Source organism: Rhinatrema bivittatum, chromosome 1, assembly GCF_901001135.1.
Source record: "Rhinatrema bivittatum chromosome 1, aRhiBiv1.1, whole genome shotgun sequence".
Lineage (NCBI taxonomy): Eukaryota > Metazoa > Chordata > Amphibia > Gymnophiona > Rhinatrematidae > Rhinatrema > Rhinatrema bivittatum.
Window position 1 is genome coordinate 370,090,081 of NC_042615.1, and position 14,561 is coordinate 370,104,641.

Here is a 14,561-nt window from a genome sequence, read left to right on the forward strand (position 1 = left end):
CAGTGGGTCGAATGATCGATGCTTAATTTTACCAACATCAGTTTTCGAACCCGCTGACAGCCATGGGTTCGGAAAACAGACACCGGCAAAATTGAGCATCCGTTTTCAAACCCGCCAACCAGCGGGCAGATTTGTTTTTTTAAGTTTTTAAACTTTTTTTTAATTTTTGGGACCTCCAACTTAATATCGCTATGCCTTTGGGGAGGCATTAATTTCTGAGTGTAAAATGTGTGGCTTGGCCACACATTTTACTTTTACTATCCCGGGTGACTAACTAATAGGCTCATCAACATGCATTTGCATGTGATGAGCGCTATTAGTTTTCACGAGTTTGGACATGCATTTTCAAATCACTATTACCCCTTACAGTATAAGGGGTAATAGACACGCGTCGAAAATGTGCAGCCGAACGGGTGCTAAACGGTGCGCACCATACTGAATCAGCCTGTATGTGAGGCTCTTGGCCAGGGCCAGTGCAAGGATAATTTGCATTCTAGGTGGAACTTACAGCCTTGAGTCCTTCCCCCCCAACCCTCTTCACATAAAATTAAAAATGATGCATTTATAATAGATTTTAAATGAAAAAAACATTCAAAGTGAGGCTTCTGAAGTAAAAATATCACTCAAATGACATTTATATTATGTCTACAAGCACTCCTGTGGTGCTAACCAGAAAACCCTGAAAAAAAAAGCAAAACAGACAATTGGAACCCATATAGCATTAGGCATATTGTAACATGTGTTGGATGTGCACTAGGCACTCAGTAAGCCGTGAATAAAATATTTCAGTTATAATACAGTAAATCTCACATACCAAAACAGCACTAACTGCCAGTTCTCAAACAGTAGCAACCCCCTACCAATGAAAAGCCACACTGCAAATATTACACCAGGCCTTAAAACACCAATAAACCTCCTAATAGAAAAACAGAACAAGTCAGACTGCTATACATCCCTACACAGCAACTACATGCTAGCAATTTACCTCACCTCAGTTCTGCATATATTGCAGAACACATAGACCCTCAACAAATACAGAATAATGTGACTGTAAATTATAAACAGAAACTTACAGACAAAAACTGAACTGGAAGCCACAAGCCAGATTCTGTATTCAGTGCAACAGTGGAAAAAGCAATGTCATTCCTCGTACAGCATCAAACAATAAAATAAACAAATATAAAAATCAATCAAGATAATAAAACTATACTAATTCACAGAATAAATATTTTTTAATGATGATTGGAATAATATCCAATAAATACAAACTCATAACTATTTTAAAAAATTAACAAAACACCAATAAAATATTTCAAGCCAGCAGACATCAAATAGCAGGCCATGAATAAAACTAATAAGAACATACAATTCCCTTCTATTCATACCTGTGAATAATTGATTTCCAGTCATCCTGAGATTGTTGTGATTAGTTGGAAGGGGAGAGGAGGTGGAGGAAAAAGGCACACAAACACCCAACCATGCTCTCTTTCAGACATACATAATCACCCAGGTTTTCACAAACATACACATACACACACACATGCACACCTACACCAATGCCCTCATACCCACCCACCACAATCTCACATACACGCACACCCATGCTTTTTCTCACACACACACATGCTCTCACCCACATACACATCCATGTTCTCTCTTATACACACTCACAGACATTGAAACACATAAATACAAACACTCACATGCTCTCTCTCACATACACACACACATATTCTCACACATACGCTCTCTTATACACATACCCATGTTCTCTCTCACACACATACACACACAAACACCCATGCTCTTACACAAATATCTGCTCATGCTCTCACATATATAACCATGCATGCTCTTACACAAGCTCTCTTTCTCTCTCTGTCACACACATACACACACAGGCTCTCACTCTCTATGATACATACACCTATGCTCATGCACAGTTTGGGCTCATACATATATTCTTTTTCCCTTACAAATACATACATGCACACAGGCTCTCATTCACAGACACACACACACACACACACACACATTCAGGTGCTCCTCTTCTCTTTGGACAATGATAGGATGGTCCCATTATGACCCCACTGGATTTCTTTATGAGCCATGGTGGGATATAGTCCATTGTGACCCCTCTGGGCCTCTCTTTGGGCCACAACAGGATAGGTTCCATTAAAGCCTTTTTATTTTCTTTGGCCACCAGAAAGCAGGGGCTCAGACTATTTGCCGACCCTGCTACTGCTGCCAAATGCATGAGACTAGGCTTGTCTGCACTCTATAACCCTGTGCATAGTTTGTTTGTTTTTTAATTAGCTACAAAGAACATACTGTAAAAATGCTCAAGTACTTTGCAACTATGCAGGCTACTCAAAATTGCCTTTTTAATAAAGTTATGGCCTTTATTCAACACAATTAAATGTTCCTTGGTGCTTATTGACTTGGTACTGCATTGGGTTGTTTTTTTTTGCCTAGCTGTTGGGGTGAGGCCGAGTTGGTCAGGTTTGCCCATGCCTTTATGTATTCGTAACAGATAGTGGCAGATCTAATCACTTCTTACGTATAATTCTTATGACTCTGATTAAAAATAGAATAAGTCTCCCATGAGAAAGAACATTAATCTACTTACCATGAGGAGTTTGACTGGGAATTTCAAGTAATCCTGCCAAGCAAAGAGTAACACATGAGGCAAGTACAGCACAAAATAGATAATTCCTCCACAGGCAGCAGCAAGATTTGCTTTAGAGAAGAAAACGCTGATAAAGAAGCACTCCATGATGGTGGAAAAGCAGAATACAACCATAAAGATAAAGATCACGGAGCCGTCACTGTACTGTAGCACACCTCCCAGCTGTTGCATGAAAGAAATCAGATAAAAGTTATTTAGTGTTGTTTCATATTTTTCAAAGACAGTAAAAGAAGAAAATTAATGATGCACGTTTCCTTTCATATTCACTTATTTCATAGTGCGCACGTAGTAGATCTGAGTAAGTATGACTTGAGCGTTTGAGTAGGAGAGGTTATGCACAAAGACAAGAAAAAGAAAAAAAGAACAAAAGGTTTCCAAAAAGGTGGAAAAGCTTCTGAAACATATTTTATTATGGCTGAATGCCTTTTTAAAATTATGGTTATAATAATGGCAATTTTTGCCATCACCACCACCATTATCTGTTTGGCTCCATGGTTCTGTATCTAGCATTGGCAATAGAAAATGGGATCAAAACAAAAGGCCAGAGGCACAAAATTAATCAGAAGCACCACAGGTTTAGGTGATTTGAGATGTAATTTGCAGTGCACAATTTTCAAATTTAGCAAAGTTCATCATTTTATATTTTAATTGCATGTTGATCAGCACACACATATTTGCATTCATATTATTTGAAAGAGATATTGTTCATTATATATATTTTTGACAATTAATGACTACTACATATATCTAATGGAATATATTTTTACAAAGCAGACATCATTCCATATAAGTTTATCTGTAACTTGGTTTACATACATTGAAGTGAATATTCAAACACTATTTAGCCAGATAAGTAGGTCTTCTCTGGCTAAGTGGCAGCTGCTACATATCTGGCTATGATCAACGGTCACCACTTAGCCACATTAGTCACTTATTCAGCTAAGTTGTTAACTGGATAGTCAGTGGGTATGCAGCGGGTATAAGTGTGGGTATAACAGCGATATTCAGACTTATTGGGTTAAGTTAACTGGACAAGTTAGACCTGTTCCATAGCAGGTCTAAACTTAGCTAGATAAGACCTATCCGGCTAAGTAGTGGCAAATGCCAAGATATTCAGCGGCATAGCCATACCACTGAATATCCCGTATAAGTTAACTGGATAAGTCTTATCTGGCTAACTTATTTACAGGGTCATTCATCAAAACGTGTTATGGCATTGACACACACGATAACGCATGCATTAAAGCCATAATGCATGCGATAATAGCACTTGCGCTCGGCACAAATGCAAATTTGGTAAGAGGCAGGATTAGGGAGGAGTTTGGACAGGAGTTATAAAAATGAGGGCGATATCGCATGGTTTTAACATTGGAAATAACTACATCTTTTTTCCTGGCGTTAAGCTGTGCAATATGACCGAAATGGCTGTAACACAATTGCGATACATTTTTCAAATTGCATTTTGGGGCTTGAGATTGGAAAAGGAGAGAGAGCGAGAGAGAGAACCTCTGCGGAGGCCTTCACAGTATGCACCTATTTATAACTCTATAGGAGGGGCAGCTAATAGCTCGAGGTGAGGTATTGCTGATGGTTTAACATTTAGGGGCCAGGTTTTCATGCATAGTGAGACATATGAACAGCAGAGTACACCTCGGTGAAGATTTGACGTCTTTTGGAGTGAGGAAAGTCTCACAAAGATGAAATTTTGTACTATGTTACCTGGCTCTAGGTTGATGGTAGCCTGTTATAGATAGTGTCTGTCTCTCTCTCTCTCTCAGTGTGAGATGCAAAATAGGAAGTATCGCGGGGGCGAAAAGTTTATCGCACCATGCGATACTACCTACACGAAGCACTATGTTACACATGGCGCGGTAACTCTAAATTATCCTAAACACACCCCTTTTCCTTATTGTAGATGTTAGGCCTGTGATATTACAGCATTTTGATGAATCTGGGGGTTAGCTGGCTACATCTGAATATTGACCTCTGTGTGTTCAACTAATGATTTTTCTTTCAGAATGACAATTTGTTCATATTCCCTCCACATTTTTAGCACTTAATGGCTGGTTCATTGCAAACATCGGCATGCTAACGTCCACTATGTAGCACTGATCAAGTCCAAACTTAATGGTGGACTCAAGTGGGTAAGGTCCAGCATGATCTAGTCCATTTAAAAGGATAATCTTGTAAACTGCTAGAAAAACATGATCATTTAGAAGAAAAATGTATAACACTCCACATAGGGTTGAAGTCCATATGCAGAAATTACACATAGATGTCAGCCCTAATTTTCAAAGCAGACTTAACATGTGCAAGTCTGCTTTGAAAACTAGTGGGTGCATGCAGAACCCTGTGAAAGTGTGCAAGTAGATGGCATCTCCATCCCCTACTCCACCCCAGGAGTCCCTCTTTGTATTATGCATAAAAGTACACAAGAAATCACTTACATGCATAAGCCCCAGGGCAATTTTGAAAAAGCGCATTTACATGCATAAAACCACGTTTTGGGTGTGTAAATGCTTTTGAAAATCATTGCCCATATGGTATTCACTGCCTTCCGTGATCTCTCTGAACACCACAGTTTTTTCTCTTACATATATTTCCTTCTGATTTTCTATTTCTGTCTTTCCAAAGTTTGTCGTTTTCTTGCCATTAACCTCTCTCTTATCTTCTTTTCTTAACTCTCTTAAAATGTCTCCCTCCACTGTGCATTTGTATCTCTCTTCTTCCACTGATTAAATTAATGCACCAATTTTGTTTCCATCCTTCTAACCTGCTAGTCCTTACATTATTCCATTGCACCGGCAAAAGCCAGCAAAACTAACAAGATCCTTGGGAGCATTTCCATACTAATGAGCATGAGAACTAAGTACCTGAACTGTTCTAGTGGAGAAGAGGAAAAAACCCCCACAAATTTATGCTGCTCAAATTCAGGAAACATCAGTCAGAGTCTCTCATTTTCCAATATCCACAATCAGTCTACCATCAACCCATGTCCTTTCTGGTATAAGTATGTATCACAGTGAAAATACGGGGGGATAATTTTCATTAGCCCACATAACTTCAAAGTTCAAGGGTGCATTTAACCTCTTGACCATATAGCTGATTTTAAAGGGAAATTAGCTGGCAGTTTCACTTTATTTCTTGCCTACAAGATCTGCAAGTACAAAGTGACCACTGACTGTGAATCTGCAATTTGTGCTGACAGAAAATAACTGCAAAACAACAGAAATAGATTTAATATGCAAATGTACATGCATTGTTTCCCTGCTCAGCCCTATCCCTATCCTGGAAATATCTGCCTTCAGTGCAGCTAAAAGTATGCTCGTTGTTGAAGCCAGCATTCACTTTTAGCCAGGAAAAAGATGGCAATTTTCAGACAGGTCATTTAACTAGGTAAATGTTATTTATTTATTTAAACATTTGTAGCCCACCTATCTAAATTACAAGGTGGATTATAAAGGAACACACATTAGAATTAAGTAATATAAAACACAAATACATACCTCTTTACCCAAGTAATGTCTTTGAAAATTGTTTTATATGTTTACAGTATATGTGGATGTATATGCATTGCTGTATACAATAGAATTGTGTGTGCATATGTATAGATCAGTGTTTCCCAACCCTCTCCTGGAGGAACACCTAACCAGTTGAGTTTTCTGGATACCCATAATGAATATGCATGAGAAAAAGTTGCAGAAATTGGAGACAAAGCATATGAAAATCTATCTATCTCATGTATATTCATTGCTGCATTCTTGAAAACCCAACTGGCTAGCGGTGCCTCCAGGAGAGGATTTGGAAACACTGGTATAGATATATTCATGCATACAAATCTAGATACCTATGTCTATATACATCTCTCTCTCTCTCTTTCTCATGCTCTAACAATTTATCTATCTATATATCTGAAGTCAAAGGTCAGCAGTTTGGGGAATAGGTTACCCAGGACAAGTTAGTTGGGTAGCTTGATGATAGCATTTGCTATAAACTAACCCGAGTAAGTTTATTTGGGTAGAGCACAATATTAGCACTATTCAGCTAAATTTAGGCCATCCTTCAGATCTCCCCCTACACCCCCTCTTTTTTGCTAGATAAATTTTATCCTAGTAAAATGTTATCCAGGTAAAATTTAACTAGTGAGTGGGAGAGTTAGGCAAATAAAGTAATGTATAGAAGACCTTGACTTAAGGCATTTCAAGTTCCTCCTCTGTAGGGAGACTTAAGGCATTTCAAGTTCCTCCTCTGTAGGGAGGAGGAATAGCCTAGTGGTTAGAGCAGTGGACTATGAACCAGGAGACCAGCGTTCAAGTCCTGCTGTCACTCCTTGTGACCTTGGGCAAGTCACTTTACCCTCCATTGCCTCAGGTACAAAAACTTAGATTGTAAGCCCTCTGGGGATAGAGAAATACCTACAGTACCTGAATGTAAAGCGGTGTGATATCTCAATTGAGATCAAATGACAGTCTATAAAAATAATAAATAAATAAGTTACAGCAGGTCATTGCTAGGCAATGTTTTGGTAATAAAATTATGCAGTTTTCCTGAATAATTACAAGATGTGTTATTTTCATGAAAGTTAGCTACAGATTAGTAGTTGTCGCTAACTTGCCACAGAAGCATCAGATGCTCCTAGGCAATGTCTTAAAATATCCAAATAGCCTGAACGAAGTCACCTCCAAAGAGTAAAAATACCCCCAGGAGTCTTATCAGACTCCTCTTTCCATCTCTCTCACCACCACTACCACTACCACCACCTCTAGAGGCAACTGCAAGTCACAAAAAGTGAAAGAATAAATAAATAAATAAATAAATAAATAAATAAATGTTGAGTAGTAAAGGCCCCCTCCCCCTCTTCCCAACCCCTCACCTTTGAAAAAAATGGACCCTTTCCCAGCCTCCAACCCCCAAACACCAGAATCGCCCTCAGGCCTCATGACCAGCTCCCCACTCTAGACAAACCCTTTGAACCCTCTCCCCATCATACTTTTCAATCCCTGGTGGCTAGTGGACCTCAGTTCACCTCCTAGGCTCCTGGCTGTGTGCTGTCTGAAGAAAAATGTAATTTTCTTTCCCAATCTAAACATGTTCCCCAGCTATCTCCTGTAAATGTAGTGGTACACAAGATGCACTTTTAGCCATATTGAAGGATAACAATTTTCAAATGCCAATGGCTCTGAAAATTATCCAAAGGAAGAAGGTCGGTAAACACCAAGGAATTTATTAGTTCAATCCGTCATAAAAATCCCAACTCAGGCTGAGTTTCGCTCTATTCAGAGCTGCTTCAGGGGCTACATAAAAACAAATACAACAAATATAAAATATTTTTACACAAACTGTTGCGCTCAGGGGTGCACTCTTGTATATTAAAAAAAGATTAATAAAAAAAACAAACAACAGAAGGAAAACACATACAAAAAAAGGGTTGATGTGTTTGTTAGGTAGTGTCAGCCAACTTGACCTCCCATTATTCAATTTGATATTGAATAATGTTGTTTGTTTTTTTATTAAATAATGGGAGGTCAAGTTGGCTGACACTACCTAACAAATACACCAACCCTTTTTTTTGTATATTAATAGCTCATGGATGCACATCAAGCTGATTTCTAAAATAAAGGATTACAAGGTGACCACCTTGCACTCAACATCTCAATCATAGGTAAAGTTTTAATCAATTTCTAATCAATTCTGTACCATTTGCCTTATATCACCTGTCAATCTGATTGGTCAATATTTATGTGTTTTCCTTCTGTTGTTTGTTTTTCTTTACAATCTTTTTATATAATTTTTTATATAATTTTTATTATAATGTCAGCATGGTTCTTTTTTATATATAAGTTTATATATGTTTATAATTGTTTATATGTGTAAAAAGGTTTTATATTGGTTGTATTCGTTGAAGCAGCTCCGAATAGAGCGAAACTCTTCCGGAGTCGGGCTTTTTATGACGGATTGTACTAATAAATTCCTTGGTGTTTACCGATCTTCTTTTTCCTTTGGTCGCTACTTGCAATATTGGATCGGTTTCCGGTTTGTTTCCTCTGAAAATTGTCCTCCCCCTTTTAAAATCACCATTGTTGTCAATTAAGCTCTCCTTAGACTTAGAGGAAGAGAACATGAAAGAAATGAGCTTGCTCAAGAGAAGCAATTTCACCTGCAGTCCCACAGTTTTAAGTTTTTGATTCTTCCTAGGCTTAAGCTTTGATAGTGAAGGATTAAAGCTAACTCCCTAACAAATAGCAGCCCTTGCAAGTTTCTGCGTTTTCAAAACAACAAAGTGGGGTTGGACATAGACAATACACTTTACCAGATCATTGAAATAGTTGCAACACGGGAAATCACAGAATGCATGCAGCAGAGTGACCTTTAATTTGGAGAGTTTAAATCAGCTGTGGATTAAATGATCACCTTGAGAATGAGAGTCAGCAGAAATGCGCTAATGCAGAATGGAATGAAGCTGCTGACGAACCAGCTCAGCCAATAGGTCCCACTGCCAAGTCCCATCATTCTCACCATTTCCTTCAGCCGAGCCTCTTTCTCATACACTATACCTTTGACAATCATGGCCACAGAATAAATCCAAGCCAGAGTCATATAGAGGGGAAGTGATCGAGAGAGTGAGCGTATAAATCTAAACATAAGCAACAAGAAAAAGAAGAACAGCAGATGAGATCATTAAAAAATCATGAAGGGATACAATGATTGCTTTGAGGCGAGCAGAGAATTACACAATACATTCAATCTGTAGATGAAGAATCTATGTATCTATTTATTTTAGAGACATATGGTATTCCACCTTTTACCAAGAATGGCCTCAAGGTGAAATACAATTAGTTACTGCACACTTCACAGATCATCTTCATTTTACTGATCACTTAGTCCCATCTTCAAGAATAAGCAATCTTCTGGCAACATGGATACATGTGAACCATACAACACTGGTGACTATAGAAATAAAGATATATGAAATAGAAAATGTAATTTTGATATGATATTGTATTCAACAAAAAATTATGTACTTACCATTTTTAAAATATATAAAACTTGCATATTTAAAGTATATACAAATTTAAAAACAAACTTTTTTATTATCCTTCTTAAAAAAACAGCAGGAAAAACTCCCCCTTCCCCTCACTGAATCTCAAGAAGGATGGATACAGTGAACAAACAGAACATATGAAATAATCTCTAATACTTGAGAAAATTAGAAGAAAAATAGAAGCAGACATTAAATACAAAAATAGTATAGACCCCATTGTAGATATACTGTGCTTGGCTTGCCCAATATCTTGATTAGAATTATTATACATAATTAAAGGAACATTCAAAAGTATGAATAAACAAATTCAAGTATTATATTGTTAATTGGAGATAAATACTGACTGAAATTATGCTTTTGCCTCAGTGGAAATAACTATGGTAGGGATAAATCTGTATAGAAATTTATTATAGATGAGCTACTATGAATCATTTTTCTGAAGTAATTAAATTTCTCTTGACAGAAAAAAAAATTTCATAGCTCAAGAGGTTTAGCAATCCCATGAGTTCCTTTCAAGAGAAAATGAAATTAAGGACAAAGGAAAGAGCCAAGGGTCATAAATGTGAGCTAATGAAAAGAGTTGTGCGCTACATAGTTGTGCACACTCAACTACTTCTGTACCCACTTGATTATTATAATATCCATTGTTTCACAGCTTTGCATTAATTTATGGTCTATTACACTCAAATGTCAACTGCATCAAATATAGTTTTTTATATCAGCACAGTAAAACATGATTACAGATAGCTACTTCAGGCTAAATCAGAGGTGCTTTATCATCTGTATGCAAAATATTAGCTTATGAGGATGCAATAATATTTGTAACCTCATATAACCTCTCTGCTTTTATTGATGGGGATCAGTAGTAGGAGAATATATTTTAATTCTGAAATAAAGGAGAATTGTTTATAGACTATATAGATAGGACTTTGCCAACCTAAAAAATAATTTGAAGTTCCAAAACAATCTATTTTATAGCATTTATGTCACAAAGTTCACAAGAGGTGCAATTATGTTGGCTTCTGGGAGTCAGATAGTTGGAAATGCTGGCTTTTTTGAATAGTGACTATAGTAGCGTCAAGATGTATCCAACAGAAAATATTTGCCTTGGAATGGAAAATTATGTCATCCTGATTGTTCCCTTATGACATAAGGAAATTATCTAGGGAGGACAATTTTCAGAACTCTTTATCAGGATACTGTGCTTTTTATCCAAGTAAGATATCTTGCTGAAAGATGCCCCTTTCTATCTCATTAAAAAATATGTGTGGGCATCCATAGAGCACATACTTTCAGCCAGAGTGAAAAGAGGTATTCCAAAGGCTGCTTTTAGATTGGGAAAATAAACCAGCCTGTGGCACGTGTGAAGACAGAATGGCCAGAGAATAGATTCAAGCCAGGCTCTGGCTGAATATTCATGAACTTTTATTAATCCCCATCAGAAAAACAGTTCTGCATATCTTCACAGCTTACATACAAAGAAGCATTATTACAGTTTACAGTATCTTGGTCTCAGTCTTTGCTAAGGTTCCTCATGTTTTACTGGGGCCTCTTCTTCCCTCCTGGGCCTAGCTAGATAATAGATATAGACCTTCCCAGAGGCCTCTTCCCAGACCAGGATTCACAGTACTCTGGACTTAAGGTAAACTGTGCCAGATCTCTGGATCCAGTTCCTTAAGGTATTCTAGGGTTTTCTTGTGTATACTAGGGATGTGCATTTGTTCATGACGAATTAGGCAATTTCAACAAAATTGCCTAATTCATCTTGTTTCGGGAATAACGAATCCCAAACAAAGTTTTCCCAAACTTTCGTGAAAATTTTGTTTTCGGGTTAGTGCGTACTAACTCCCATTAGTGCGCACTAACGTTAAAATGTTAGCGTGCACTAATGGGAGTTAGTGAGCACTAACCCGAAATTCATGTCCCCCCGAATTTCAAAGGCCCGAACCGCGGGAAATACGATATTTCCCACGGTGGGCTGAAAACAAAGCCCAAACCAAAAGGTTAGGGCTTTGCATATCACTAGTGTATACCCCTTCACATATCTTCCTCCTCAGGTCAATCTTCTTAGGTTGAGCACTTGCCCGTACTAAGGGTATACTCCTAAGACCCCTGTTTCTCTCTTCACTCCCTGTCCTATGCAGGAACTTCTTAACCCATTTAAGGTGTCCCCTCCCCAAGTCATTTGGGAAATTGATCTAGGGTTTATGGAGTACCCCCTGTTCCAATTTGGCTCGACTGCCCATAAGCTGATCCCAGAGGGTTTTAAGCTGGGAGACAATTACACCCTAAAACCACTGGATAAGGAGCTCGGGAAGCACCCCAACTTTCATAACAGTTTGTCCTGCTGGGGTTGTCAGCAGGATCAGACTGGTGGGGTAGTGCTGACTGTTGCCATATACTCAGATCATTATCACTTTCTTCATGCCATTGAGATCCTCTCTCTTGATCAAGTCCTTATGTACAAGTGTCTTACTACATGCGTTCGAATCATGATAATAAAATAATGTCTTACTACAAGTGTTCGAATCATGATAATAAAACACATCAATGCCTACGCACCAGCAAATAATATATTAGAGATGTGAATCGTGTCCTCGATCGTCTTAACGATCGATTTCGGCTGGGAGGGGGAGGGAATCGTATTGTTGCCGTTTGGGTTTTAAAAATATCGTGAAAAATCGTTAAAATCGTGAGCCAACCCCCTAAAACCCACCCCCGACCCTTTAAATTAAATCCCCCACCCTCCCGAACCCCCCCAAATGCTTTAAATTACCTGGTGGTCCAGAACGGCGGCGGTCCGGAACGGCCCCCTCAATTGAATCCTTTTGTCTTCAGCCGGCGCCATTTTGCAAAATGGCCGACGCAAAATGGCGGCGGCCATAGACAAAAACGATTTGACGCAGGAGGTCGTTCTGGACCCCCGCTGGACTTTTGGCAAGTCTTGTGGGGGTCAGGAGGCCCCCCCAAGCTGGCCAAAAGTTTCTGGGAGTCCAGCGGGGTTCAGGAAGCGATTTCTTGCCGCGAATCGTTTTCCGTACGGAAAATGGCGCCGGCAGGAGATCGACTGCAGGAGGTCGTTCAGCGGGGGTTCCAGACCGCCGCTGAACGACCTCCTGCAGTCGATCTCCTGCCGGCGCCATTTTCCGTACGGAAAACGATTTGCGGCAAGAAATCGCTTCCTGAACCCCGCTGGACTCCCAGAAACTTTTGGCCAGCTTGGGGGGGCCTCCTGACCCCCACAAGACTTGCCAAAAGTCCAGCGGGGGTCCTGAACGACCTCCTGCGTCTAATCGTTTTTGTCTATGGCCGCCGCCATTTTGCGGCGGCCATTTTGCAAAATGGCGCCGGCTGAAGACAAAAGGATTCAATTGAGGGGGCCGTTCCGGACCGCCGCCGTTCTGGACCACCGCTGGATCCCCAGGTAATTTAAAGCATTTGGGGGGGTTCGGGAGGGTGGGGGATTTAATTTAAAGGGTCGGCGGTGGGTTTTAGGGGGTTTTAGTGTGCCGGTTTTCCTGCCCTCCCCCTTCCCCCAATTTACAATTTTTTAACGATAAATCGGGGGAATTGGTATTGTATCGTGGCCCTAACGACTTTTGACGATTTAAAATATATCGGACGATATTTTAAATCGTCAAAAAACGATTCACATCCCTATAATATATCCAAAGACTCTCAAACCAAGCTTGAAACATAATACATTACAACTAAGATAATATTCAGTCTCTCTTTCATCTATTATGTTATAAGTTATTTTACCCATGTATTCTGTTCCAAGTTTTTAAGAACCCTGTTCTATGTAACTTGCACTCTTCTTGCATGTCTTTTTCAGTTACAATGTAAACCGAGATGATATGAAAATTCTGCATGAATCCCGGTATATAAAAATGTTAAATAAATAAATAAATAAATAAATAAATTATACATCCTGAGTCTACCAGGGCTTGAGTGGGAATTCCATCCAGCTCCACCTGGATTACAAATTCCTTCAGTTCATAATGTGGGATATCCACCAAGTTATAGCTTTGAAGCTTTGCAAAAGTGTTCGCCCATTCCTGTTCCCATATTTTGTTCTCATTCTGGGGGCCGTCCTCCACAACCTGTTCCTTTTTGTGCTATTCTGCTATCTTAAACTTCCACAATATGGGGCAGATTTTCAAAGCCTAAGAGCGTAAATCCAAGTGGATTTACACGCGTGGGGGGGGGGGGGGGGGATAAGTGTGTCGGGCCTATTTTCAAAAGGCCATTTGCCACTGTGCCCGGGATCGTGGGCTGGCGAGTGCAGCCTACGCCTGCCCGGAGGCAGGCACAACTTATAAAATAAAGATAGGGGGGATTTAGGTAGGGCTGGGGGGTGGGTTAGAGAGGGGAAGATGGGGGAGCTGAAGGAAAGTTCCCTCCAAGGACACTCCGATTTATGAGCAGCCTTGGAGGGAACAGGGAAAGCCATTGGGGCTCCCCTAGGGCTCGGCGCACACAATGTGCACTAGTGTGCCGACCCTGGATTTTATAACATGCACGCGCATGTTATAAAATTGGCTGTAGATTTGTGTGCGTTGGATTGTGCGCACAAATCTATGCCCGCTCATAGCTATTAAAATCTGGCCCTATGTCTTTAAGCCATGGATACTCTTTGACTGTGTGGTCCTCTGTCTTACAGTAGGAACATGCCCATGGGGGGGGGGGGGGGGGCTTTTTAATTTTACCCATTCCTCCCAAGGCTCTTTATTTTCTTCTTTACCATATGGGAAGTGTTCTTCCTCATGTCCATTCCCTGCACAAAGGGCACAGAAGGAGAAAGTATCTATCTCCTTATTACTGGGTTGT

The 14,561-nt window shown here is 39.6% G+C and overlaps 1 protein-coding gene across 1 annotated transcript in view; it reads right to left on the reverse strand.

Moving 5' to 3' along the window:
- Window positions 1-14,561, reverse strand: part of LOC115096270 (ATP-binding cassette sub-family A member 1-like) — a 618,744-nt gene that overhangs the window by 503,087 nt on the left and 101,096 nt on the right. Inside the window, exons 5-6 of the mRNA XM_029610773.1 lie at window positions 9,101-9,323; window positions 2,630-2,851 (exon numbers count right to left, since the gene is read on the reverse strand). Coding sequence (XP_029466633.1) covers window positions 2,630-2,851; window positions 9,101-9,323 — 445 coding nt within the window. The remainder of the gene's footprint in view (window positions 1-2,629; window positions 2,852-9,100; window positions 9,324-14,561) is intronic.